The 26,516-nt window shown below is 42.7% G+C and overlaps 1 protein-coding gene across 1 annotated transcript in view; it reads right to left on the bottom strand.

Moving 5' to 3' along the window:
* The window catches only part of PIK3R4 (phosphoinositide-3-kinase regulatory subunit 4), a 32,594-nt gene extending 7,473 nt beyond the window's left edge, over positions 1 to 25,121 (bottom strand). The window contains exons 1-13 of the mRNA XM_079947168.1: positions 25,024 to 25,121; positions 22,383 to 23,144; positions 19,048 to 19,181; positions 18,359 to 18,941; positions 17,164 to 17,298; positions 14,370 to 14,591; positions 11,629 to 11,802; positions 10,359 to 10,504; positions 8,423 to 8,626; positions 7,423 to 7,624; positions 5,753 to 5,952; positions 4,234 to 4,444; positions 1,413 to 1,578 (exon numbers count right to left, since the gene is read on the bottom strand). Coding sequence (XP_079803294.1) covers positions 1,413 to 1,578; positions 4,234 to 4,444; positions 5,753 to 5,952; positions 7,423 to 7,624; positions 8,423 to 8,626; positions 10,359 to 10,504; positions 11,629 to 11,802; positions 14,370 to 14,591; positions 17,164 to 17,298; positions 18,359 to 18,941; positions 19,048 to 19,181; positions 22,383 to 23,112 — 3,107 coding nt within the window. The 5' untranslated portion in view covers positions 23,113 to 23,144; positions 25,024 to 25,121. The remainder of the gene's footprint in view (positions 1 to 1,412; positions 1,579 to 4,233; positions 4,445 to 5,752; positions 5,953 to 7,422; positions 7,625 to 8,422; positions 8,627 to 10,358; positions 10,505 to 11,628; positions 11,803 to 14,369; positions 14,592 to 17,163; positions 17,299 to 18,358; positions 18,942 to 19,047; positions 19,182 to 22,382; positions 23,145 to 25,023) is intronic.
* Between the last annotated feature and the right edge of the window lie 1,395 nt (positions 25,122 to 26,516).

Raw genomic sequence — 26,516 nt, forward strand, 5'->3', positions numbered from 1 at the left:
TTGCAGTTTTGTTAGGAAAATGAGGATTTTCTGTTAAGAGATCCCCTTTTCCATCAACCTGGGAGAGAAATTACAAGTTGGGTCACCTGATATAATATCAGCTGAGTTATGATTGGATAGGAATATATTTATTATTTGAATTGGGGGGGGGAGAGACACTAACAGCGATACAGCAAGTACATTTTACATAGAAAGCAATCAAAGAGTTGTATTTTCCATTAAGTGAAGTTCTCTTAACCCAACTGGTCCCTGCATGTGCTCAGTAGTCCTTCATTTGGTTGGGAGAATAAGTGACTACTATTTTCTGGAATTTTTGTTTCTTTTTCCTTTTTAATCTGGAAGGGATGGGTATGTGAAATAACAGCTACAGACTCCCTATATCTGAACATCCCACTCTGCAGCTCCTTAATTTATGTTGCTGCTGGAGAGGAGCAGCATTCCAAAGCCTGGGAGTAAAGATTCACCCACTTCCTGGGCAAAGATTGTGATCCATCCCACTTAACGCTTCAGCACCTCTTTAACAATAGACATTTAGCTTGTCTGCAGAAAGCATTATCCTATGATTTTGTTTTTAATGGTTGCTTTGGCTGAGGTATGAACAATTCACTTAAAAAAACCAGATTTTGTTTTGTCCCCACTCAGTCTATCCCCCAGACCATGTAATTCCTGAGATTGTGAAACCTTAGGGAACAGAGCTACAGTGGTGCCTCGCATGACGAAATTAATCCGTTCCGCGAGTCTCTTCGTCTAGCGGTTTTTTCGTCTTGCGAAGCAAGCCCATTGACGGCTTAGCGGATTAGCGCTATTAGCGGCTTTTAGCGGCTTATCGGATAAGCAGATAAGCAGCTTAGCGGCTTAGAAAAGGGGGGGGGGAACCGCAGGAACTCGCAAGACATTTTCGTCTTGCGAAGCAAGCCCATAGGAAATTCGTTTTGCGAAGCACCTCCAAAACGGAAAACCCTTTCGTCTAGCGGGTTTTCGGTCTTGCAAGGCATTCGTCTTGCGGGACACCACTGTATTGGTGTTTAAACACAGTGCTATAAGCCACGCTGAGCCCATGTGATATTTATTTTACTTCAGCTCTTCATTCACTGTTTAAACACTGAAGAGTCGAAGTGGATAGAGACAGAGCAAGATAAGTAATAAATACAAATGAATAAAGGGATGGTGTAAGTCAAAGGAAATGTAATTTTAAAATGCTGGATTCTGTTATATTAGTAACACATCTGAACGGTAACATCCAAGAGGATTTCAAACACCATTGCCAATGAATAAAAAATAAAAAATAGTGGGCATGTGTTCTTAAGCTTATATCCCAGATGGTAGCAAAATACTTGTGTTGGTGCAAAAGTTTTAATCTTATTTATTTATTATTTATGAGTATCCTGCCATCCTGTGGTGTTATGCATTACCTAGTAGTCGTCGTCTTGCCCTCCATTTTCTGACTGTTCCATATTTTCACTGTTCCATCATTTGAACATGTGGCAAAAATTGAATGTTCATCAGAAACTCTAATGCGGTTCACAGCAGACTTATGTTCATGAAGGTGAGCAACCAGAAGCCCTTTAGGATGCCATCCTAAGGAAAGCAACAGAATTTTCCCCCATTAATATCAGCGGTGAAGCAAACACATGCAGGCGTTCCTTTTGCAAAATGCCTCACGCATGGGACTCTGTGACAACTGTATGTATCAGCAATTACTAGATCAGGATCAACATGTAATATATTTGAGAGTGAACAGGAAATGCAAGATTTACTTTTCAAATTGTTTTATAATGCTTTGTCTTTTCGACAAAGTTAGCACTTTTGAATGGACAGGACCTTGTTTAAATATTTCAGAAATGTGCAAAGAATTATAATGCATTTGGCCAAGAAATTTAACTAGACTCTCAAGCCAGTAAACATCTTGCATGTTGTTTGCTTCTAGGAATGTCAGATGCTACATGGAGACTAATGAGTTATAGGATTAGGATTACGTGTCATATATCACTTACAAAGTACATGAAGGATCAATGTTGCCATGTTTCTGGCTCTCTTTTCTCACAGATGGAAAACTAAAATATATCTTAGCGGTTTTACAATGCGGATGCACTTCAATTCCAAATTAATCACAGAGTAGAGACAACTATTCAAAGGCCTTATTTTATGTACTGGGCAGCATACAGAATTATTCATTAGGCACGTTCTTGTTTGGCTGTCAGGTGGCAATGAAAAACAACTGCTTCCACAAGCTTCTGATGATTGCAATGTCTGCTGTTTTATGACAATATTTAAGTTTTGTAAACAGGTGTGACACCCCATTATGATGGAAAGGTATGGTGTGAATATTTTAAGCAAATTAATACAAAACTAATTGTGTGTAAAGTAATTCAAAAGTGTCCACACAAGCAGATATTTTGTACCTGCAAAGGACCAGGGCACATACTCGTATATATACTATTATGTTACGTAGCATGTTCTCTTTTAAACAAGATTGCAAGTTTCCTGCTTGGCTCTGCCTACTGCAGTTGACAGAGCTACCTTAATTTTTGTTTGTTTGTTTCTTCACATGCCACCTAACAATGCTAAGTTCCAAACTACATTCAGACAGCACTGGTTCAGCAGCTGTGTAGCAACAACATGCAAGTGATGTTTAACAAACAATAGTAATAGTAGTAGTAGTAGTAGTAACAACAACAACAACAACAACAACAATAATAACAATAATAATACATACATACATACATACATACATACATACATACCCCGCCCATCTGGCCAGGTTTCCCCAGCCACTCTGGTCGGCTTCCAACAAAATATTAAAATACAGTAGTGCGTCAAACATTAAAAGCTTCCCTAAACAGGGCTGCCTTCAGGAGTCTTCTAAAAGTCTGGTAGTTGTTTTTCTCTTTGACATCTGGTGGGAGTGCATTCCACAGGGCAGGTGCCACTACTGAGAAGGCCCTCTGTTTGGTTCCTTGTAACTTGGCTTTTCGCAGGGAAGGAACCATGAGAAGGCTCTCAGCGCTGGACCTCAGTGTCCAGGCTGAACAATGGGGGTGGAGACGCTCCTTCAGGTATACTGGATCGAGGCTGTTTAGGGCTTGGAAGGTCAGCACCAACACTTTGAATTGTGCCCAGAAACATACTGGGAGCCAATGTAGGTCTTTCAAGACCGGTGTTATGTGGTCTTGGCGGCTGCTCCCAGTCACCAGTCTAGCTGCCGCATTCTAGATGACTTGTAGTTTCCGGGTCACCTTCAAAGGTAGCCCCACATAGAGTGCATTGCAATAGTCCAATGAGAGATAACTAGAGCATGCATTACTCTGGCGAGACAGTCTGCGGGCAGCTAGGGTCTCAGCCTCTGTACCAGATGGAGCTGGTAAACAGCTGCCCTGGACACAGAATTGGCCTGTGCCTCCATGGACAGCTGCGAGTCCAAAATGACTCCCAGGCTGAGCACCTGGTCCTTCAGGGGCACAGTTACCCCATTCAGGACCAGGGAGTCCTCCACACCTGCCCGAGGCAGTGTGTCCCCCAAAACAGTACTTCTGTCTTGTCAGGATTCAACCTCAATCTGTTAGCTGCCATCCATCCTCCAACCACCTCCAGACACACAGGACCTTCACTGCCTTCACTGTTTCTGATTTGAAAGAGAGGTAGAGTTGGGTATCATCCGCATACTGATGAACACCCAGGCCAAACCCCCCTATGATCTCTCCCAGCGGTTGCATGTAGATGTTAAAAAGCATGGGGGAGAGGACAGAACCCTGAGGCACCCCACAAGTGAGAGCCCAGGGGTCTGAACGCTCATCCCCCCCCCCACCACTTTCTGGACATGGCCAAGGAGGAAGGAGCGGAACCACTGTATAACAGTGCCCCCAGCTCCCAGCCCCTCAAACCATAAGCCACTAAAACCCCATGCAGGCATTACACTCCTAAGTAGAGCAGAACAGCAGGAACAAGTGCACTACCTCCACTCCCACCAAGCTGGAGGCTGACCTGTCCGCAAGCAAGGAGCCTCCTCCATTTGTGAAGTCTCCCCCTGTAATACAGAGCCCTGGTCTCCTGCTAACATGGTCTATTTCTTTGCAAGCAGATCAGCCAAATTGGACTTCGGAGGACACAATAAACAGAAATACAACCCCCCTCCCCATGCCAGTAGATCTTGGTGTTTGCAGGGCTAAAAGGGGACAGTTTGGTGCTACCCTCATAGCAGCTCTGGCCGTCTGTCAAGAGTACAGCAAGTATTACCTGGAGGCGGTGGCTTGCTCTCCCATTCTGCATTCTCCATCATCTGCTTGGCAATTCTTTCCGCGTTGCACTGTTCACGTTTCTGCTGTATCAGCTGCTGAAGTTCCGTTTTACAAGTAGTAATGCGCAGCTGGTACGTGGAAGGCGAAGCTATATTGCTTAACACTTGTATGGTTGGTTTTCTGGCTTGGACAACAGTTCCATCTGCTGCCTGAAAGAAATAAGCCTAGTTGTGTATTCACGTTTAGAAAACGTAATCCGTGGTTTACGTTTCAAAGGAAAGGGCGACATCCTCTCTTCTATAATTCAAAAGCAACTTCTGCATCAGAAATCAACTTTACAGGCAGCGGTCATTTTGCACGGGGTTTCCATTCCCGATCCCCACACATGTTGGCAGAGCGTGCGCAAGCCCACCCCACCCCATATTTGGGCCATTTCCAAGTGGGCAGCAACAAGGGTGTGTGTGATCACACGTCAAGCAGATGCACGTGAAACGGCCACTGCCTGTACACCAAACTACCATTTTACTAATTTACTGCTTGTTTAATTTTATTTATTTATATCCTGGATTTTTCCCAGTCAGATCCCAAGCAACCTGCAAGCCCAGGTGAACAAGACAGATTTTGCCTGACTCCTTAAAGACAGAAAAGTTGGTGCAAAGTGAGGCACAGGTGGACCACAACCATAGAAAACCGCCTCCCCAGTAGGCAAAGCTCAGGCGCTGAGGACGCCCTGAAAAAGGTCTCTGTGGATGATCTCAAATATAACTTCCAGAAGGATAGCTGTGTTAGTCTGCTGTAGCAAAACCAGCAGAGAGTCTTGTGGCACCTTAAATGCCAACACTTTTATAATGACAAAAGCTTTTGTGAACTACTTTATCAGAAGCATGAAATGTATGTATATGTATATGTGTGTACACGTACGTACACACACACACACACTTGTCAATTCAGCTTTACATGGGGTAGGGGGGACAACAACAAAAAGAAGTGCATTCAGGGGGAAATGAAACATAAAAACAACAGATGCTGATGATAACCTAATGCAAAAATATTTTGACTGTTTGAGCAGACTCTGAGCTGTTCTATGGAGCCGTAAACTTCACCAAGCAAGGGTGAGACCACTGATCCCACTCACAGGTTCATTCAGCCCAAGACACAGGTCAGGCAAGAGTTCTGTATCTTACTAGTGGGTTGTTAGATTGCCAATTTGCTTCAACATCTGATTCACCCCACAACATCCAAATCAAAAGCTGATCTGAATTCAGAAGTTGTAGTTTCAGGACTATTAATATTGTTTAAAAATATTATTTATTCATTATTAATTAAATTTATAAACCGCCTTTCAGCTGGAGATCACAGGGCAGTTTATGGTATAAAAAAATAGACCCAGAGTCTTGTTTCGTTCAAAGAAATGATTGAGCGCTGAGAGTAAAAATAAATTACTCTATGTTAAAAACGATTGGCAGCTCTTCTAATTCTATGGTAAAACACACTAATTTAAAAATCCCCAGAAATACCTGTGGTGAGGATGACAAAGGAGCACAAATGCCAGCGGAAGACTCTGACCGAAGAGATTTCCCACTCTGAATGGCTTCTTGATCTGTGGCTTGACTGTGGCCTTTGCTAATTGGCTGAGGCATGTTAGAAGGTTCCAGAGAGCCAAACATACTCTTCCATTCCTCATTTACATTTGAATCTTGTTTTACGTGTTTTCTAGCTGAGGTCAGCAAGACCCAAAAGAAGGATCACAGTAAGATTTTGTTTATAACAAAGCAACCAAAATGTACACAGGATGTATAAGCAGAGTTTTGAGTTACTTAACCTGATTTATTGTGGCATAATGTTAAACTGAGTGCTGGATCATATAAATCAGCTGCTACATGACTTGGGCAAAGGTTTCAATCCATCACCAGATGAAATAAACTTGGAATGCTTAGCCTAATTTCTGCAGATGACCCATGTCATCTGTATTTATACAGATCGGTGAATGAACCTTGTGGTTTTTTGAAAGGTTATGCTGGCCTTAGCATTAAGGAAGTAATTGATCTAGAATGCCAAGTTTGTGGTGGTGGTGGTAGAGAAAGAATCATGTATCTCCAAGATGGTTTTTCAGGCTGTTATGTAAACACATCTAAAAGTTAGAACAGACACAGCCATTTATATCTGAAAAGTTGGACAAATAGGCCAAAATACACAGAAACTTCATTTCAATATATTGTGCCTACCTAGCTTGAAAATGGGTTTCCTTATTATGACACTTTCAATTCACATTTTTTTTTACTTTTTCACAACCAGCTACAGCTTCATATACTGTTGCCAAAGTTAAACTATAAAGGTAAAGGTACCCCTGACCATTAGATCCAGTCGCGAACAACTCTGGGGTTGCGAGCTCATCTTGCTCCCTCATCTTGCCGAGGGAGCCTGCATTTGTCCGCAGATAGCTTCCGGGTCATGTGGCAAGCATGACTAAGCCGCTTCTGGCGAACCAGAGCAGCGCATGGAAACGCCATTTACCTTTCCCACCGGAGTGGTACCTATTTATCTACTTGTACTTTGACGTGCTTTCGAACTGCTAGGTTGGCAGGAGCTGGGACCGAACAACGGGAGCTCACCCTGTTGCGGGGATTTGAACCGCCGACCTTCTGATCAGCAAGCCCTAGGCTCAGTGGTTTTAGACCACAGCGCCACCCGTGTCCCCCCAAGTTAAACTATACAAAGCTATAAAAACCTGTCCATTTTCCTATTTTACATATATTTGAGTAGTTTAGCAGGAAACTAGATTGACAATTGGAGAAACATGACTGGAGGCCGTGAGAGAATATCTTGTAGTCAAGCTTGGTACAAAATCTCCATCATATATTATACTAATTAACACAGGCCTATAGATCCCTCAATAAGCCAGCACAATCACTTGTTATATGTGAATTGCTTCCATTAAGAAAACGTTGAATTTCACATGAAAGCTTGATGGCCCATTCAAATCTGCAATGTTTCATCCACTAAACAATAAAGACGTATGTGAACTCAAGATGTTAAATTTCAGTCTGAAAAGTTCAGTGTAAGCAGATATTCTAGATGTGGATGGAATGTGTTGATAGTGGACTCTTCCACGTCTACCATAAGCATTTTAAATCCTCCAATTTAAATTATAAAAAAGCAACAATGCAAATTACAAGACCATACTAACCGCGTTTATCATCAGACTCCTGCTTAGTTTTAACAAGATCAACTTGTCTCCCGGTTATACCCAGAGCTGCCAAGTCTATCACTCCTTTCTGGGTGCTGTCATGAAGGTGGCTCTGGTCCACTATGTTGGCCTTCGCTTTGTTGGACTTCAGCATGAAGTCTCTTAAGGCTAACAGCTTGTCTTCTTCTTCCTCAGTCATTCCCTATCCCAAAAGAAAACAAAAAGTAGACAGTTCATCAAGACAGAGGAAAGATTTTCAGTTTTTAACATGTGGCAATTGGGCTCAAGAGGGTTCAGGATATAAAAGTTAGATTTACACTGTAACTAAAGAAATATGTGGCTTTGGCTGCCACAATATAACAGGGCACCTTTTTTAAACAGGGGCATTGGAAACTGCCTTATACGGAGCCAGGCCATTGGTCCATCTAACTAAGTAGTCTTTTACTGGCTGGCGCCTGGCTCTGCTGGTGTCTCTTTAGACAAGAGGCACTCCAAGGCCTATGTAAACATCCCAGGAACTGAATGTGGGGCATGCAAAACAGATACTGTGGCACTGAACTATGGCCCTTCCCCAAATAATGGTCAGAATGTTGGAAGGTCTGTTCTGGGCTGCCCAGATACGAAAACATTTGGGAAATCAAGCCAATATGAGTTCTATGCAAGTTCTTATGCTGAGAGAGCTCTTACTCAATAGGAATCAATAATAAAACAGAATAATCTGGGACGAAGACCAACCACATAGTTTTGGTGACTATCTGATAAGCTTCCTGCAGCCATGGGTTCCTAAACAGAACTTCCATTTATGCACAAGCCCCACTGAAATGTAAAAGGACACCATTGCTGTTTCATAACTCAGATTCATTTCAATGGGGCTTGTGCAGGAGAAATTGTCAGCGCCGCTGGCAAAGTACTACTTTGATGTAGTACAGATGCTGAAACAATACATGTCCTTGCTTTATTGTGGATTCGCAGCGCTACCATTATAGCAGTAAGAATATACTTGAGAAAGTAGCTTCTTCAACAGCTGCACAATTGCTGGATCTTCAGGGGGAGGGCAGTCGGGAAGAGCGCCATTCCTTTTCTTCTGACGAAGTTGCAGAGTTCTGAAAAGGCTTCCTATGTCCTTGGAACGCAGAGCATAATCAAATATAGAACGGCTTACAGGCTCTTTGAGGACGCTCAGTAGGACTATTTCTTTATCTATCTGTAATTCAGGACAGGGAACAAGGAAGTAATCAGATGGCTACAGAAATGCAACTGAGGAACTTTTCTTCTTGAGGGAATGAGCGGGAGGTCAGGCCTAGGTTTTGAAAGAAAGGGGACTGGATGGTAAGAGTACTTTTAAAAACTTTGCAAATATCCACTTCTTTTATATCAGACTATTTTGAGCTAGCTATTTTGGATTAATATTAAACTACTTATTGTTATTTGTACAGCACTTTTTTAATCAAACTACCGTATTTTTCGCTCTATAAGATGCACCAGACCACAAGACGCACCTAGTTTTTGGAGGAGGAAAACAAGAAAAAAAATATTCTGAATCTCAGAAGCCAGAACAGCAAGAGGGATCACTGCGCAGTGAAAGCAGCGATCCCTCTTCCTGTTCTGGCTTCTGGGATAGCTGCGCAGCCTGCATTCGCTCCGTAAGACGCACACACATTACCCCTTACTTTTTAGGAAGGAAAAAGTGAGTCTTATAGAGCAAAAAATACGGTACTTTTTGTTATTTGTGCAGCACTTTTTTATTAAACTACTTTTTGTTATTTGTGCAGCACTTTTTAACATGTAAAGGGCTGCACAATTCATATTGTGGTTTCCTTCGCAACAATCATCCGAGGAATGAAAACTACACTTTGCATTTAATACAGGAAAGAGGAATCTGTGGCCCTCCATATGTTGTTGGACTCCGGCTCCCATCAGCCCCAGCCAGCATGGTCAGTGAACAAGAATGGTGGAAGCTGGAGTCCCATAACAACTGGAGGGTCACAGGTGCCCCATCCCTGAAATGAAAGCTGAGAGCTAATCAGTATTTGCCTGGGGCCTGTTTGAACTATCTGGGCTATTTTATGCTCCTCAGACCTGGCATGCATTTTGGCATGGCTTTGTTTGTTCCTGCTAACAGTTTGTTACACAACAGAACCTAGGTAGGATGGGTTTGTATGCATGATGAGCAAAAGCTGGGTCACACATTGCACTAGCTGGTGTTTTGCATGAGTGGGGGGAAGCATCCATGTCACAAATCCCCCGTTCCTACAGAAATAATATCTTTGAGTACTGAAAATGTATTAAAGGTAAAGGAACCCCTGACCATTAGGTCCAGTCGTGACCGACTCTGGGGTTGCGGCGCTCATCTCGCTTTACTGGCCAAGGGAGCTGGCGTACAGCTTCCGGGTCATGTGGCCAGCATTACTAAGCCGCTTCTGGCGAACCAGCACAGCGCACGGAAATGCCGTTTACCTTCCCGCCGGAGTGGTACCTATTTACCTACTCTGACGTGCTTTCGAACTGCTAGGTTGGCAGGAACTGGGACCGAACAACGGGAGCTCACCCCGTTGTGGGGATTTGAACTGCCAACCTTGTGATCGACAAGTCCTAGGCTCTGTGGTTTAACCCACAGCGCCACCCGCGTCCCTTGAAAATGCATTAGGGATCACCATATTCCAAGTTTTCTCACCTCCACCAGCAGTAGCCAATGAAATCGGGCTGGGATAGCAAAATTCACACGATGCTGTTGCATCATGTGGCAAGCCATGGAAGCAGGGGTAAGGAGGTTTCACCACTGAGATGCTGGCATTCGCAGCACCTTCTTGATCAGCCTAATATCTAACGAAGCTTTCAGACTCAGGGCATGAAGATATTAAGCTAAATTATTTTCAAGCCCTTCATATGCTGCAATTCTAAATGAAGAAAAGGTGCTCATCTAGTTGATTGCTTACCTGTATTATTGGCTGAGTAATAAAAGGATGCAGGTAAGGCATGAGTTTGCAATAAACATCAGCAATATTCAAATGTTGTGCTACAACAGTTATAAATCCTACTGCTCCATAGCGTATCCAAAGATTAGGGTGGCACAGGAATGGTGCTGGAGAAGGAAATGAACAAAAAGGGAGGAACCGATTTTAATTGATATAAGTCATGCAATTAAAATTCTAAAAACAGGAACAAGTTCACACTCACACACATACTTCAGACTAAATTCCAAAAGGGATCCAACATAAAATAACACAAAATAAAGTTCACATTATGATCTTGCCTCATGGCAGACACCTACCCTGGACTTTTGTTTCAGTCCAACCTGCAACTGTATTATTACAGTTAAAATAAATCAAAGCCCTTTTTGCATTTCCTGAAAACTCCCAAGCTCACTTCTTTCAGCAAAGGCACGAGCACATTTTTAAATAACATGACACTCAATAAGTTTGACTCAGGTGTTCCCAGGAAATTCACGATTCATGAATTTTGTTGTGTAATGGCCCATTATGTGGGCTAGATTTCAATACCTTTCCCCACCTAAATGTGTCCTTAACAGAATAATCCATTGTCTCACAGACCACTTCCTTCAGGAAACCTTGTTCCTATAACTGGCACCTGTCAATGCCCCAATTTGTTCAGTCTCTCTCCCATGGGGCTGCTCCATGCTTTTCTTCTCCCAGCCCATGAGAGCAGACCTCTTCAGTCTTGCAGTAACTAACCATCTTGCTAGTCTGTGACATTCCATTTGGCACTTCAGGCCAAAAAGCCATTTTTAGTTGCCTTGCCAACCAGCTTTTGGGCACTGTAAATAAACATTATTCTGTTCAAATCCAAGCTGAGACTTGGTTGTCTTTGTTAATTTCCTCAGGTTATTAAAGTGTGGATAAGTCCTTCATGTGGCATTTAATAGACTCAGGATCTCTACGGTTTGTGTAACATGTGAACTAGAAGATGTGTAGAACTGGCAACAAAGACTTCTCAGCTTTCTAAGGCTGCAATCCTAAACACAATCCTAAACACTTTGAAATAAGCCCTAGCATTCCTGAGTAAAAATGCATAAGGTAGGGCCAAGAACATAATACACACTGAATGACAACTGCTTAAATGTCATTCTGATTAGAAGTTCACAACTAAGTGATGTCATATGCTGGATAATGAAGTTGGCAATATAAACGGCATGCTAGACAAAAGATTGTTAAAAGTAGAAAATTGCTGCTAGGGAAGCAGGCTTACCAATATCACAGGCAAACTCATAGATATGTGGTTTCTGCAAAAGTCCTAATTGGCACATACAGGTAAGGGCATTGAGGGCCTTATATATGACAAATTCTTCAGCATCACTGAGCCCTTGCTGGAGCAGAGGCTTTAGAATTGAAGAGCTTTGCCAGCCAACATAAGCAGCAACACCTGTAATCATGGCAGAATAAAAACAAATTACAATTCCTAAAAGCTAATGCAAGTAGAAATATCACATTCAAGCAGGGTTAACTCATGCAATCCTGAAGAAGGGAAAAACCCAAATAAGTAGGGTTCAATTTGAGCTACCCATGAGCTTCAGTGCTTTTCATCATCAGGTCTCATCTTAAAACTATTTTCCACCATTAAATACAGTGGTATCTTGGTTCTCGAACTAAATCTGTTCTGGAAGTCCATTCGACTTACAAAACATTTGCAAACCAAGGCGTGGCTTCTGATTGGCCCCAGAAATAATGCCAACAGCCAAAACAGACATTCGGCTTCTGAAAAACGTTCACAAACGGAACACTTACTTCCAGGTTTTCGGCGTTTGGGAGCCGATTTGTTCATCAACTAAGCCATTCGGGAACCAATGTACCACTGTAATGGATTCCACTGCCACAAGATAACATTATGGCCACTAGCACAGATGGCTTTAAGATTGCCATATAGTCATGATGGATAGATCTGTGAGTTGTAAGAGTGAAGAATGGGACTTAATTTACCTCTGATTGAAACATGTGAGAGATAAACATCAAGAGATGGAATGTGACTATATTATCTCCCTTGTGAGCTGCCAGGGAGCATCTAACTGGGTGCAGAGAACTGCACCAGATATATTGTTGGTCATATCCAACAGAGTAATTCTTATGTATTTATTATTGTTACTCAAACATAAGATGATTCAGCTGTTATTGCCACACCTTAAGCCAGGCATGGCCAAACTTGGCCCTCCAGATGTTTTGCAACTACAACTCTCATCATCCCTAGCTAACAGGACCAGTGGTCAGGGATGATGGGAATTGTAGTCCCAAAACATCTGGAGGGCCAAGTTTGGCCATGCCTGCCTTAGTCCTTAGTCAACCCTTCCTCAACCTGTACTCTGCAGGTGTTTTGGATGTTTCATCAGCCCTGACAACTGGCTTTGCTGGCTGGGGCTGGTGGGACTTGTAGTCCAAAACACCTGGAGGGGACCAGGTTGGGGAGCACTGCCACTCAAACACAGACAATTAGTCTGTGTTAAAACTAACAGACCCTCATTTCATACACTGAAAATCTGCTTATAAAAAGCAAAAGGTAGCTGTGCTAGTCCCCAAGAAAAAACTATGAATTCCACAGCTGGAAAATACCTTTATGAGGATCAACCAATAAGTTTACAAAAATGTGGCAATTTTTCAAATTCTCTGGAAGTTTTCATCAGGCAAGGTGTTATACAAAGCAGGGAATGCTTTGTACAGCCAACCCAGAACAGTGTGGGAAGGTGGATATCTGTAAAATATTTTGTTGCATTGTGCAAAATATGAGCAGGCCAGGGCTGAACTGATACTACTCTTGCTGGTACCTGTCCCGGGAAAATCAGAGGCTCACTATGTCAGGTTCCTACTGGAAGACCGGACAAATGCTAGAACGTTAGCAGTGGCAAAGTTTTTATCGGTGGTTGCAAGAACAAATGAGCCCTATATTCTAAACAAAATGCTTGCTTAACCTGGAGGTAGGCTGTATGAATTGGGTATTGATTTGTAATGATTTGTTGGGTCTCTGGACCGCAATAAAGATTGATTGATTGATTGATTGATTGGTTGATATCTGTAAAGACAATTCCCACTCAAGGGGTCTAAACCAAGGTTACCACTCTTGGTTTGCAAGCCCCCTCCACAGAGGCTGGCCCCTCTCACTGTCCTCGGAGCTTGCTTACCGGGAACCTCCTCTGGCTGACATCCAGACAGACCAGGGAGATTTTGATAGGCGACATTTTCCCAAGAGTGGGTAAAATGCACAACCCCCCTCTCCTGCTTTCGCAGGGGAAAGAAAATAAGTCAGTAATCTATTTACATGATGTTTATTTCTGACATTACAGCACTAGAGAAAAACACGTCCTTTCAGTTCAGTTCTTCCAGCAAGTCTGACAAACTTCCTGTGCAAACGCAAACGGAAGGTTTCAAATTACACTCTTCACAAAGACTTATCCAGCCTGTGAACGTCCTGGGAAATTCTTCTTTCCCACAGATAGGCGCATCATGTGATGTCAACAATCTGGCTTTCTGCAGCGGTGATGTTTCCATATACTGACAACCACTGTGCCCAAAACATAGTATAAAACATGCCTGCCTCCTTCACTGTACATGTTGCTTCTACACTTGGAGTGACCTTGCCTGCGAGTAATAGGCTGATGCAACTAGTCTTCAATAGATTAACTAGGTTTATTTACTTAAAATACCACCCTGTCTCTTAATAAAGCTTCTCCTAGATGTTGGTTTTGAGGTTAAAGTGTCTTCTGTGACAGGCTTGAGGGACTGTGTTCCTTCCTTGTGCTTATACTAATTTATTCTATCAATCTGCACATAAAAGGAATCTTGCACCCACTACCCCTTGCTTTGTATAAGATCTCATCTGATGAACAGTTCTGGAAAACTTGAAAGCTTACCACATTTCTGTGACTTTGGGGTGGGTCCTAATAAAGCTATCAGCTCAACTGTGACCTCAGGATAAAAAGCTGGTATTTGTTGCCAAGCACATACCCACTATGCTGTCAAAAAATGCTCCTCGTAAATGCCAGTCATTCTTATCGTTGAGAAAGGTGATCATATGGGAGAGGAGAACATCGTTGGCTTTTTGACGACCAAAAAAGACACAAAGGCGAGTTATTCCATTTTCCATCAGGGTCTGCTTCACAATGTTTTCTGGGTCGCTCAGCAAAGTGACAACCTTCTGTTGGACCATTTCATGCAAGGCCTGAAGCTCTACAAAGAAGGACCATAGAAAAAGGTTAAGGAAAAACCAGATGTGACTGTGTTATCATCCTTGTGATGTATTATTTGCACTCAGGAATCCCTCCTTTTGTGGGTCATTATTTTTGTATTATTTAATATATATTTTTAAAACACACACACACTCATATATATAATGGCATTAGGCCATGGGTGGTCAAAGGCCATGGGTTGGGCCCACAGCATACACATCAGGGCGCAGTCACAGCCCCACATGAACTGCAACACTCGCATTGAGTTTCTATGCTTCCTTGTTCTAAACTGGTTGAGGTTATGGTATCCAATTTGCTGCACTGACAATGTCACTGCTTCTAAAGGAATCACGTATGCCAGGCATGTCCAAATTTCAAGAGACTGAAATCTACTCCCACTATAAAAAAACTGGCAGTGATCTACCAGAGTTGTTGAGATTTTTTTAGGGAGCCAAAGGTTTTTTTTTGGGGGGGGGGCGTCCGTGATCTACTTCGATCTACCACGGACCCCCCCCCCAATCTGCCAGTGGATCGTGATCTACCTGTTGGATGTATGTGGTTACGTGTGTAAGTAGGTCAGCAAATATGCAGAAAAAGCACTATGTTAACAAGGCCCAAGAAATTCAATTTTCCGAGACCTGGGAGAAGAGAGGGTTGAAGAAGACTGGAAGAAATTTAAGATTTATCTACAAAAATATTGTAATTTGGTTGAATGTTAAGAAGGATGCTAGATCATAATGTCCACCACTGAATTAGATCTGAATTTGACGATAAGTGAGATTAAGGAAAATACAAACTTTTGGGAGAACTGTTAGATTTTATTTAAATGAGCGGATATAAGGTTGTAAACAAGATGATAATTTGCTTGAAAAAATTTTCTTAACGATGTAAGTGGGAGCGGGAGACGTGAGGGAGTCCAAAGAAGTGAGGAAACTATGTTATGATATAAGTAAAGTTGTTTATTATTTATGCATTGTATTCAAAAACTTTAATAAATATTTATAAAAAAAAAAAGAAATTCAATTTTCTAGTCATTCCTATAACTTCAAAGGTTACTCTAAGCTTGCAACGCCTTGTGGAGCACAAGGATAAAAGACTGCCCTTCAGATGGCAGGGAAAGGGATGGTGGATAGAACAGAGAAAGAGAGAATGAGCAGAAGCAGGGCCAGCATGCAATTGTGGGTAGAAAAACATTTTGATCAGGAGACGAACCACTTGTGGGGAGCTTTGTGTAGCCTTGGAGTGAGAGGTTTAGAGTAGATGTGCCACACTGAAAGTGAAGGAACAACTAAAAGTCTCCCTGACTATTTGCTCAATGAAATACCTTAGATTTTAGAAACTAGGAAGCAACTCTTCTTTAGAGGTACTTGCTGCACAGAACCAAAAGTTCACTCTGCAAACATTACGTTCCTCATACACTTCAGTGTTGAGGATACACCTGTGCACTTACACCCATTGGAGGGATCTCCGTAACACTACAGTGGTACCTTGGGTGAATTAAAGAATTAAGTTAATTCGTTCTGGAGGTCTGTTCTTAACCTGAAACTGTTCTTAGCCTGAGGTACCACTTTAGCTAATGTGGCCTCCTGCTGCCGCTGCACAGTTTCTGTTCTCATCCTGAAGCAAAGTTCTTAACCCGAGGTAATATTTCTGGGTTAGTGGAGTCTGTAACCCGAAGCGTATGTAACCCAAGGTACCACTGTATAGGGAATATAGAAGGCTCTACTTTAGCGATGAAGAACTTCTTTCGGCCAGAAGGCTACATTACCTCATCAGCAGCCTTCCAGGGACGCCAGTGGTAGATAAGGCCAGAGGCAAAGGTTGATGGAAAAACTGATGTGACTCTTAACCTTGTACCGTAGGCTATATTCCAGACACACAACTGGTGGAGATTTCTACCTCCCACAAACACATCTAGCCATCCAAGCAAACAAGAGGCATTATCACAGATAAAGGTCACTCTGCCACTTTGATTGATAAGGGCTTGATCAGGGCACAAAGCAGGGCAATGGGAGTGGTGTGGTCTGGGGAGAGTCCCAAAGGCCAGTTAAAAAGGCCTGGATTGCTAAATCTGCCCCCTGTGCCTCATGTGCCCCCCTTCTGGTTTACTTGCAAAACTCTTATTTATTCAAAATATTTTATCTTCTTTGAGCAGCTATTTTTAGGCTGCCTTGTAGGACAATGTTTTCTCTGTGGTCTGTCAAGTTCCACAGAGCTTTAAAATGCCAAGAAGGGTGATGGCTATCCTTAAGTCATAATTTCTTGCTAGGATGATCACCAGTCTGATTTCCTGAAGGACTGGATAAAGGTATCCTGACTTGACTGTGGCATTGGTCTTTTGGTGCCTCTTTCTCATGAAGAATTGGGAGATTAACCTAAATCCCTACTGTAGCTCTCAAGAAGCGGAAGTTCTCAGCATCCTTCTGGAATCTGAACCATAAAGATGAAAAAATTAACAGTCTCTGGAGTCTATGCATGTTCATTTGGACACAACAACCACTAAATCCAATTGGGCTTACTCCCCAATAAGTATTCATATGAGCATGAGTAAAGGAAAGTGAAAGATACATTACCAGTATCATAATTTTCGCTTGGATGTGTTGCATCATCCATTTCTTCACTATTTGGTTCATTCTCCATGTTCAAGTTTTTCAACTGGACAAGTTCTAGGAATCTCAGAGCAGTTTCTGCCAACAGTGCTATGTTTTCTGCAAATATCAGAGCAGGATGTGAGAGACAGATAATCCAAGTTTTTTTAAAAAAAGATTAACAACAACAGCAACAGTGGCAATAGTTTTAAGCACAGGTGATATGTGATTAAAATGTGAAGTGTCTCAGAATAACAGCATCTTATATACTGGGACGCAGGTGGCGCTGTGGGTTAAACCACAGAGCCTAGGACTTGCCGATCAGAAGGTCGGCAGTTTGAATCCCCGCGACGGGGTGAGCTCCCGTTGCTTGGTCCCTGCTCCTGCCAACCTAGCAGTTCGAAAGCACATCAAAGTGCAATTAGATAAATAGGTACCGCTTTGGCGGGAAGGTAAACGGTGTTTCTGTGCGCTGCTCTGGTTCGCCACATGACCCGGAAGCCACATGACCCGGAAGCGAGATGAGCGCAGCAACCCCAGAGTCGGTCACGACTGGACCTAATGGTCAGGGGTCCCTTTACCTTTATACTGGCTTACCCCTAGACATAGAAAACCAAGCTTGAACTTTGCGAAATTGCTTCCTTTACCAGTTTTTTTTTGGGGGGGGAGGCAGGGCATGGGCAAGAGCCACCAATTAATGCCCATTTCATGTCTGTGCCATATGGACCTCTGCACTACCATCACATTTTGTGTGAGCTCCAAGAAATCCCCCCCCCCCACTGACTACTGGCAAAAACAGAATTCAGGACTAGACAAACTTGTTTCAGATCCCAAAAAAACAATGATCATTCTGGCATTCTTGTGTCAGAAGCACAAGTAGCAGGGCACACTCCTGGTTGGTTGGTTATTTTTAGAGCAGTAAGACAGGCAGATGGTAGGACCCAAACATGTTTTTGCCATTGGCATTCTGGCCTATTTATTTAATTTAGACACAACAGGTCATTCTGATAATTTTTTTTTTATCCCCCAAATTTTCACACAAGGAAAAATAAATTCAGCACTAAATAAAAATCTACATTTGCAGACACCTCCCGCTTTATTCCAGTTCTGCGATTTAAAAAAAGAAATGCAATGACATCAAAGAAAACCTTCCTCAATGCCCCCCCATCTCCCCTCTTACCAGCATAAGCCAGTCGGACAATAGTGGCTTCATCTTGGGCCAAATGTGCAATACCTGGCAAGATGTATTCTGGGTAGATATTGATATCATTACGTGGTACTTCTTTGACCAGAGCAAGAACTTTAGTGAGTGTCCTAACGGCTTCTGCCCTTACTCTGGGCACAGAATCATTGCTGAAATGCAAGAGATAAGGCGTGATACGGTCCAGCAGAATTTCTACACTTAACCTGGGTGCCAACTGGAGAATCAGTTCCAAAGCAGCCAGCTTTGAATCACAGTATTTGAGGGTCTGAAGGCATGACGTTATCACCGACACCAAAATGACCAGCCCATTTTCCTTTGTCTCTCCTTCAGCTTTTTCGGTTTGGTCATGCCCACAGAGATTATGGATAATATTGTCCAGATCTTTACGTATAACGAGGATGCGCTCATCTGCAGATACAAAGGTTTCCTTGGCAAACTGTGCCATGTAAGGCTGGAGGAAAGTATAAAATATTTCAGGAAATGCGTTGTTTCGTTGTTGTTTCAAGTAGTCTTCAGCTGCTAAACGTTTTTCTGGTTCGCAGTGGATCATCTGGGTAACCTTCAGATAAAAGAGAGCAAAAAGAGCAAGGTGAAGGCAATGCTTTATTATTAAAGTAGGTATGGAAAATGCAATAAGCCACTGTAAATAGAGTGGATTTAGTTACCAGTTCTCTAATACTCCGGTCTTCAATTTTATTCAGGACTTGTTCAGGGGAAAAGAGGCCATTTCTATACGCCAAAAGCTGTGACAAGTCAAACAGAGGTACACCTTCTGTAAAGAGCTCAGCTATTACGCAACCTGGAAAATACAGAACAGCTTCCTGAGAATTATTTGGTAGACATCTCTTGTTTCGCCTGCTCATAACCAAAGACTATAAAAGATGGAGATGATGTCACTTTCCAACTGGCCACACAATCCTTTTCAAGTTCTAGCATTTAAGAAGACATCACTTCTCTCCACCTCTATAGTTCAACTTCCAGCCCTAAGTGCTCTAATTACCAATATAGAACCATAATCCTGCACTCCCAAAACTGACATCAGGAGGCTGATGAAGACTTCAGCTTGCAGCACAGGAACTTGCTTTTTCTAACTCTATTGCTATAATAAATACTACTACTACTACTACTAATAATAATAATAATAAACTTGAAGTAGTAATAGTAGTAGTAGTAGTAGTACCGCGGCCATCTGACTGGGTTGCCCCAGCCACTCTGGGCAGCTTCCAGCATATATAAAAACATAGGGTAAAGGTACCCCTGACCATTAGGTCCAGTTGCGGACGACTCTGGGGTTGTGCACTTATCTCTTTACTGGCCAAGGGAGCCAAAGTTTGTCTGCAGACGGCTTCCAGGTCATGTGGCCAGCATGACTAAGCCGCTTCTGGCGAACCAGAGCAGCGCACGGAAACGCCATTTAACTTCCTACTGGAGCGGTACCTATTTATCTACTTGCACTTTGACATGCTTTCAAACTGCTAGGTGGGCAGGAGCAGGGACCGAGCAACGGGAGCTCACCCCATCATGGGGTTTTCGAACTGCTGACCTTCTGATCAGCAAGCCCAAGAGGTTCTGTGGTTTAGTAAAACATTAAACCTTAAAAAGCTTCCCTATACAGGGTTTCCCTCAGTTGTTTTCTAAATGTTATATAATTACTCATCTCCTTAACATCTGATGGGAGGGCATTCTATTTCTTTTAAAAGAAATAGAAACTCCATCAAATTGGGGTGTGCGGGAAAAGCGTATCAACTGCATCCTTTTCCCCCTCTGGTGTTCAAATGATATTGGAAACCATCACTGAGAACCAGTAAGAATACGTGCAGGCCTGAAGATGTTTTACACACCCACACACCCACAAGTGATGATCAGTGGCCCAAAACAATATGACTAGGGCTGCAGTGTAGACAGAACTCTATGTGGAGTTCAAAATTGTAGATTAACCTTTACAGCCTGGAGAAAAGGAGCATTCAGCACCTGTTGGCATCCATATTTCCTGCTACTGAATGAGCGAGACTATATACTACCAGTTGACTGCATTCAGAACACAATATGAACCCACATCATACACTGACAGCTAGGCAGAAAAGGTCCCACCAAATACTGTTTATTGAAAAAGGAAAGAAAGTATGAAAATAAGCTGTTCTTCTCTAGATGTGCCTGGAGTTAGTTTCTCTGTCCTTCAGTTGACTGTAGGATTTCTCAACCAAGGTAAGAACCATTGTTTCCTGAAGCAGAAACAATAAAGGGCTGCCCAACATGATGAACCCCCTAACCTGCATGTAGATTCACATCACTTAGGAAGAATGACAGAAGTGCAAATAACTGTCAGCACCAGGGCAAGATGTCTGGCCTCTAAATAGTAAGAAGACATTGACGCCAACAAAAAAATATTGTGGATCATGAAATTATAAGGTTTCTTGTGAGCATGTTTTACAATTTCACTAATGTATCTGGGGCTAACTCATGTGACCAATCCTCCCACTACAATCCACAGGCTTAATGCAGAGACCCCAGTGGAACATAAGTAGCCACATGGATCTGACACCAGGAAGTGCTTTCAGATTGCTTCCAGACAGGTGTTTATGGGGGAATGGTGTTCATTATGCATTCAATACAATGCTATTGACATCAAAATACCGCTCCATATTTCCTCCCCCCACCTTTAATCCGGATTTTCCAGAAAAGGGAAAATCCAGCAAGTTACAATGCCCTATTGCAATGTCTCAATAGCCTTTTTGTAATATTAAGCCCACATCTGGAAGCACCCTGAGAGGCATAGAAATTAGCCCAGTATGAATCACCATTAAAATACAGAGATGCTACTGTTATTCAGTGTACTTCACAACTACAGAAATTAGAGTAAGTCTCCTGGGACAGTACCATTTCAGAACGCAGATGAGAGAATGGCATGCTTGTTTGTTTTAAAAAATACAAGGAAGCAAACAAACAACACCACCATTCTAAATGGGAAAAACTAGCATACTGGGGAGAAGGCTAAGCTAGGACCCTTCATACTTACTTGCAAGTTTTCTATACACAATGATTTTATTATGATTTTTACACAGAGAAGCTTTCAACGATGTATTTTCCCATTACATTCTGAAGTCATATGATTACAGGAGATGTACTATATGTTATTTTTTAATATATACTTTGGCTGGACAAATGTGGAGCTTAATTGTTTGCAAGCCTCCTGCTAAACATTATACTTTGGTAATCACAGGAAGACTTGAGAATTCACAAGGAATGCTAAGAATTATCATGCAGACTAATGTGTCTGTGAAGTAAAACCTGTACAGTGGTACCTTGGTTCTCAAACACCTTGATACTCAAACAACTTGGAACCCAAACACTGCAAACCTGAAAGTAAGTGTTCCGGTTTGCAAACATTTTTCGGAAGCCGAATGTGCTCCGTTTTGAGTGTTACGCTTCCGATTTGAGTGCTACACTTCCATTTTGAGTGTTACGCTTCCGATTTGAGTGCCACTTCCCTTGTGAGTGCCACACTTCCATTTTGAGTGTTACGCTGAGGTCTGTCTGTTTTTGCTATTTATTTTGCATTTTTGTTTTTGCAGCTCTTTTTGTTTGTGGAACCCAGTTCAGCTACTGATTGTGTGACTGCAGTACATTGTTTATTGCTTTCATTTTATGGATCAATGGTCTCGTTAGATAGTAAACCTCTTGTTAAATTGCTGTTTTAGGGGTTGTTTTTAAAGGTCTGGAATGGATTGATCCATTCTGCATTACTTTCTATGGGAAAGCACACCTTGGTTTTGGAACACTTTGGTTTTGGGATGGACTGCCGGAACAGATTAAGTTTGAGAACCAAGGTACCACTGTAGTTCTATGCTGTATCTCATACATTATATCTGGAAAAGGTTGATGGTTTTAGTTCATCACAAGATTGCACTAAGTTCCCCACTCCTCCCCCAGAAATCAGAAAGCAACACTTTCTATGAAGGCACAGCTTATGCACTTCGTTTAATTGATCACTTCCAAGTACCTGCAGAAAAGATGTCCATTGCACGCTTTAGTTCCCCCCTGCTTCGTTGATTACTGTTAGCCAAGTCCACCAGGGGAGTGGAAGGATCTCTCATATTCTCCAGTTCCGTTGCAAATATGCTGCCATCAACAAAGCGCTCTGGAGCAATGTAGCAAGTCCTCCTTCTTGACGTATCAAAGAAATAATTGAAATCAGCAGGGTTGTCTTCAGGAAGGTAGGTTGGTTTAAAACTAGCAAAATCTGTTAGAAGAACCCAGTTCCAGCTGGTCACCATGACATTTTCAGTTTTGATGTCTCCGTGACGGACCCCAGACCTGTGTGCTTGGTCCACTGCAGTCAAGATCTGGAAGGCTATCCACCGTTTCTCAATGTTGTTCAGGAACGGACGAGTACTAATACGGTCATAGAGATTATCTCGTACATACTGCCTGAAAAGCATGGCTGCTTTTTCAGATAATGTGGCCTTCTGGAAGGGAAGACAGTTTTGCGCAGAATTCAACCTTATTTTCAGCTCCTCCAGCTCCTGCTTGTAACTAGTTAACGGTAAAGTTGGATCTTGAATTGCAAACACCTTGACGACCACCAGACCTTCTCTGTGCTTGGCTCGGGCAACTTTAAAAAACCGAGTACTGCCCAAGCTTTTGTCATATTCAAAGTCATGGATGTCTGAGAAATAGCTGTCAACAGAGAGGATCTGAGAAGGGGCAATACCAGCCAGCTGGTTCCCCATGGCAGACCTTTAGTTCTTCGTCACAACTCTGCCTAAAAAAGACAAGAGGGCGATTTGTTCATCTCAGCTGCATTGCTCTTCACAAACGACACACAATATATAATTTCATTTTGAAACACACAAATTACTATGAAGTGGCTCTATTTTTAAATATTTTATAAATAATAATTTGTTTTTAATGTCTTGTTTTATTAATGTTATTAAACTGAGTCCACATATGTACCAATTTGATTTAAAATATCAATTAGAAAGTGTAGAATGGGGTGGCAAGTTGATATAGAGCCCAGTTGCTGGAAATCACAAGTGGGAATAGTGCTATTGCACTCAGACCCTGCTTCTTACAGGACTCTGCTTGGCCACTGAAAGAACAGGATGCTGGACTAGGTGGGTCATAGGACTGCAGAGTTGGAAGGGACTGATGGTCATCTAGTCTAACCCCCTGCACACTAACCCATCGAGTCACCTGAGGCTGTTATGTCCCCTTATGTTCCCATTTTGCACAACGTGTCTGAGATCACAGCATTTACTAACCCAAAGGCTCCCACTTCCCTTAACACAGAATATTTAATAGGGCAGCCTTTTCCGAACCGGTGCCCGCCAAGACGCTGCTGGACTACAACTCCCATCACGCCTGACCATGGGGCCATGCTCACTGGGGCTGATGGGAATTGTAGTCAGTCTAAAAATATTTGGAAGGACCAAAAGCTGTGCAAAGGCACTTTTCCAAGCAGCTTTCTAGAAACATTCCCATGGCAAGCCATGGCCATTTTCTACCACAGCATTTCGCACCTCTCCCGCCTTTTAACTTTACACCTCTTCCCTCAGTTTCCTTCTAAGATTCATCTTTGAAGATTTTATTATACACACACACACACACACACACACACACACACACACATTTTATTATACACACATATACAGGGTGAGTCTTTTAAAAGAGGCACCATGGAACATGTGTACTCTGTATCCACAAGGACTCATCCTCTGTGTGTGTGTGTGTGTGTGTGTGTGTATACACACACACACACATATATATATACACACACACACACACACACACACATATATATATATATATATATACATACACACACACACACACACATATATATATATATATATATATATATACACACACAGAGAGAGAGAGACACACAGACACACACACAGTGCTTTTTTCTGGGGGGACGCATACCCCTAAACATTTTGTGAATCTTTGTGCCGTACTTTTGTCCATTTATTTATTTTTCCCAATCTGAAGTATAAAATGGTGATTTTCTCGAGTCAAAATGAGAGTAGCCTTAAACATCTTTTTAGGGGAGGGAAAGCACTGTACACACACACATGTGTGTACACACACACACACACACACACACACATATATATTATGTATATACACACATACTCTTCTGGAGCAGTTTCCCAAACTGTTCTTGGACTACAACTCCCATCATCCTTAGCTAGCAGGACGAGTAGTCCAGGGATGATGGGCGTTGTAGTCCTTAAAAAAAACCAGCTGGCGACCCAAGTTTGGGAAACCCCGCTCTGTGGCGTCTCAGATTCAAGGAGACGAAGCCAAGGCACCATCACGCTGGTCACCATTTCTATTTGCCACGCCCAGCGGTCGGCCATGAATGAGCCCGTCAGTCCGTTCTCCCTCCCTCAGAAAACACCACTTCCTGCTCCTTAACATCCCTTTGCAGTATTGGGGGGGAGAGAAAGGGAGGGCTTCATGAAGGGTCCCCCAATAAAAGGGGGCCCGCCATAGCGCTGGGGACCCCTCAAAAGCGAAGTCCCTCCTCCCAACAGGGGCGGCGTGTGGGTCCTCCTCGCGCCCTTTTACCTCAGGCGCCTGAGGCGAGGCGTGAGGGAGAGAGCGCGAGCCTTCCCGCCGCGCCAACGGCGACTCACCGCCTCTCCTCAGCTGGCCCCGGGGAGGCCAGGGAGGCCAGGGCAGCGCTCTCGGCTCCTCGGCCGCCGCCGCCGCACGGGAAACCGGTAAGCATTACACAAGAGGAAGGAGGCGGCGCGGCCGCTGAGCTCACATCCTGGCGGGGAGGGAAAAGGAGGAGCCGGCGGAGCCGGAGGCCGGCGCTTGCTTGGACGCTGCTGGCCCTCCCGCGGCGGCCTCATCGGGAAGCCAGGCCCTTCCCGCTCCCAGGCGGCCTCTCTCACGGGCGGGAACAAATTTTTATTTTTATTTTTATTTTTATTTTTATTTTTATTTTTATTTTTATTTTTATTTTTATTTTTATTTGCTTGCTTGCTAACGGGGCGGGGAACAAAATTATTATTATTATTATTATTATTATTATTATATGTTCCCCGCCCCGTTAGCAAGCAAGCAAGCAAATAAATATAATAATAATAATAATAATAATAATAATAATTTGTTGTTATTATTATTATTATTATTTATGTTCCCCGCCCCTTAAGCAAGCAAGCAAATAAATATAATAATAATAATAATAATAATTTGTTGTTGTTATTATTATTATTATTATTATTTATGTTCCCCGCCCCGTTAGCAAGCAAGCAAGCAAATAAATATAATAATAATAATAATAATAATAATAATAATAATAATTTGTTGTCGTTGTTATTATTATTATTATTTATGTTCCCCGCCCCGTTAGCAAGCAAGCAAGCAAATAAATATAATAATAATAATAATTTGTTCCCGCCCCTAAGAGAGGCCGTCTGGGAGCAGCAAAGAATAATAACAGCAACTATTATTAATAATAATAATAATAATAATTAATTTGCTGCTCCTAGATAGGGATGCGGGTGGCGCTGTGGGTTAAAGCCTCAGCGCCTAGGACTTGCCGATCGCATGGTCGGCGGTTCGAATCCCCGCGGCGGGTGAGCTCCCGTCGTTCGGTCCCAGCGCCTGCCAACCTAGCAGTTCGAAAGCACCTTCAGGTGAAAGTAGATAAATAGGGACCGCTTTATAGCGGGAAGGTAAACGGCATTTCCATGTGCTGCTCTGGTGCCGGTTCGCCAGAGCAGCTTCATCACGCTGGCCACGTGACCCGGAAGTGTCTCCGGACAGCGCTGGCCCCCGGCCTCTTAAGTGAGATGGGCGCACAACTCTAGAGTCTGGCAAGACTGACCCATACGGGCAGGGGTACCTTTACCTTATTTCATTATGATAATGATAATTTTATCATTTATACCATGCACATCTGACTGGGTTGCCCTAGCCACTCTGGGTGGCTTCTAGCATATACAAAAACATAATAAAACACTGAACATTAAAAAGCTTCCCTATACAGAGCTGCTTTCAGATGTCTTCTAAAGGTTGTATAGTTATTTTTCTCCCTGACTTAAGGGGGTTGCATAACTCCACACCCTCCCAACATTTCTCCGAATAAAATCGGGACATCCTACCATACCTTCCAACA

Source organism: Podarcis cretensis (assembly GCF_951804945.1).
Source record: "Podarcis cretensis genome assembly, chromosome: 12".
NCBI classification, from domain to species: domain Eukaryota; kingdom Metazoa; phylum Chordata; class Lepidosauria; order Squamata; family Lacertidae; genus Podarcis; species Podarcis cretensis.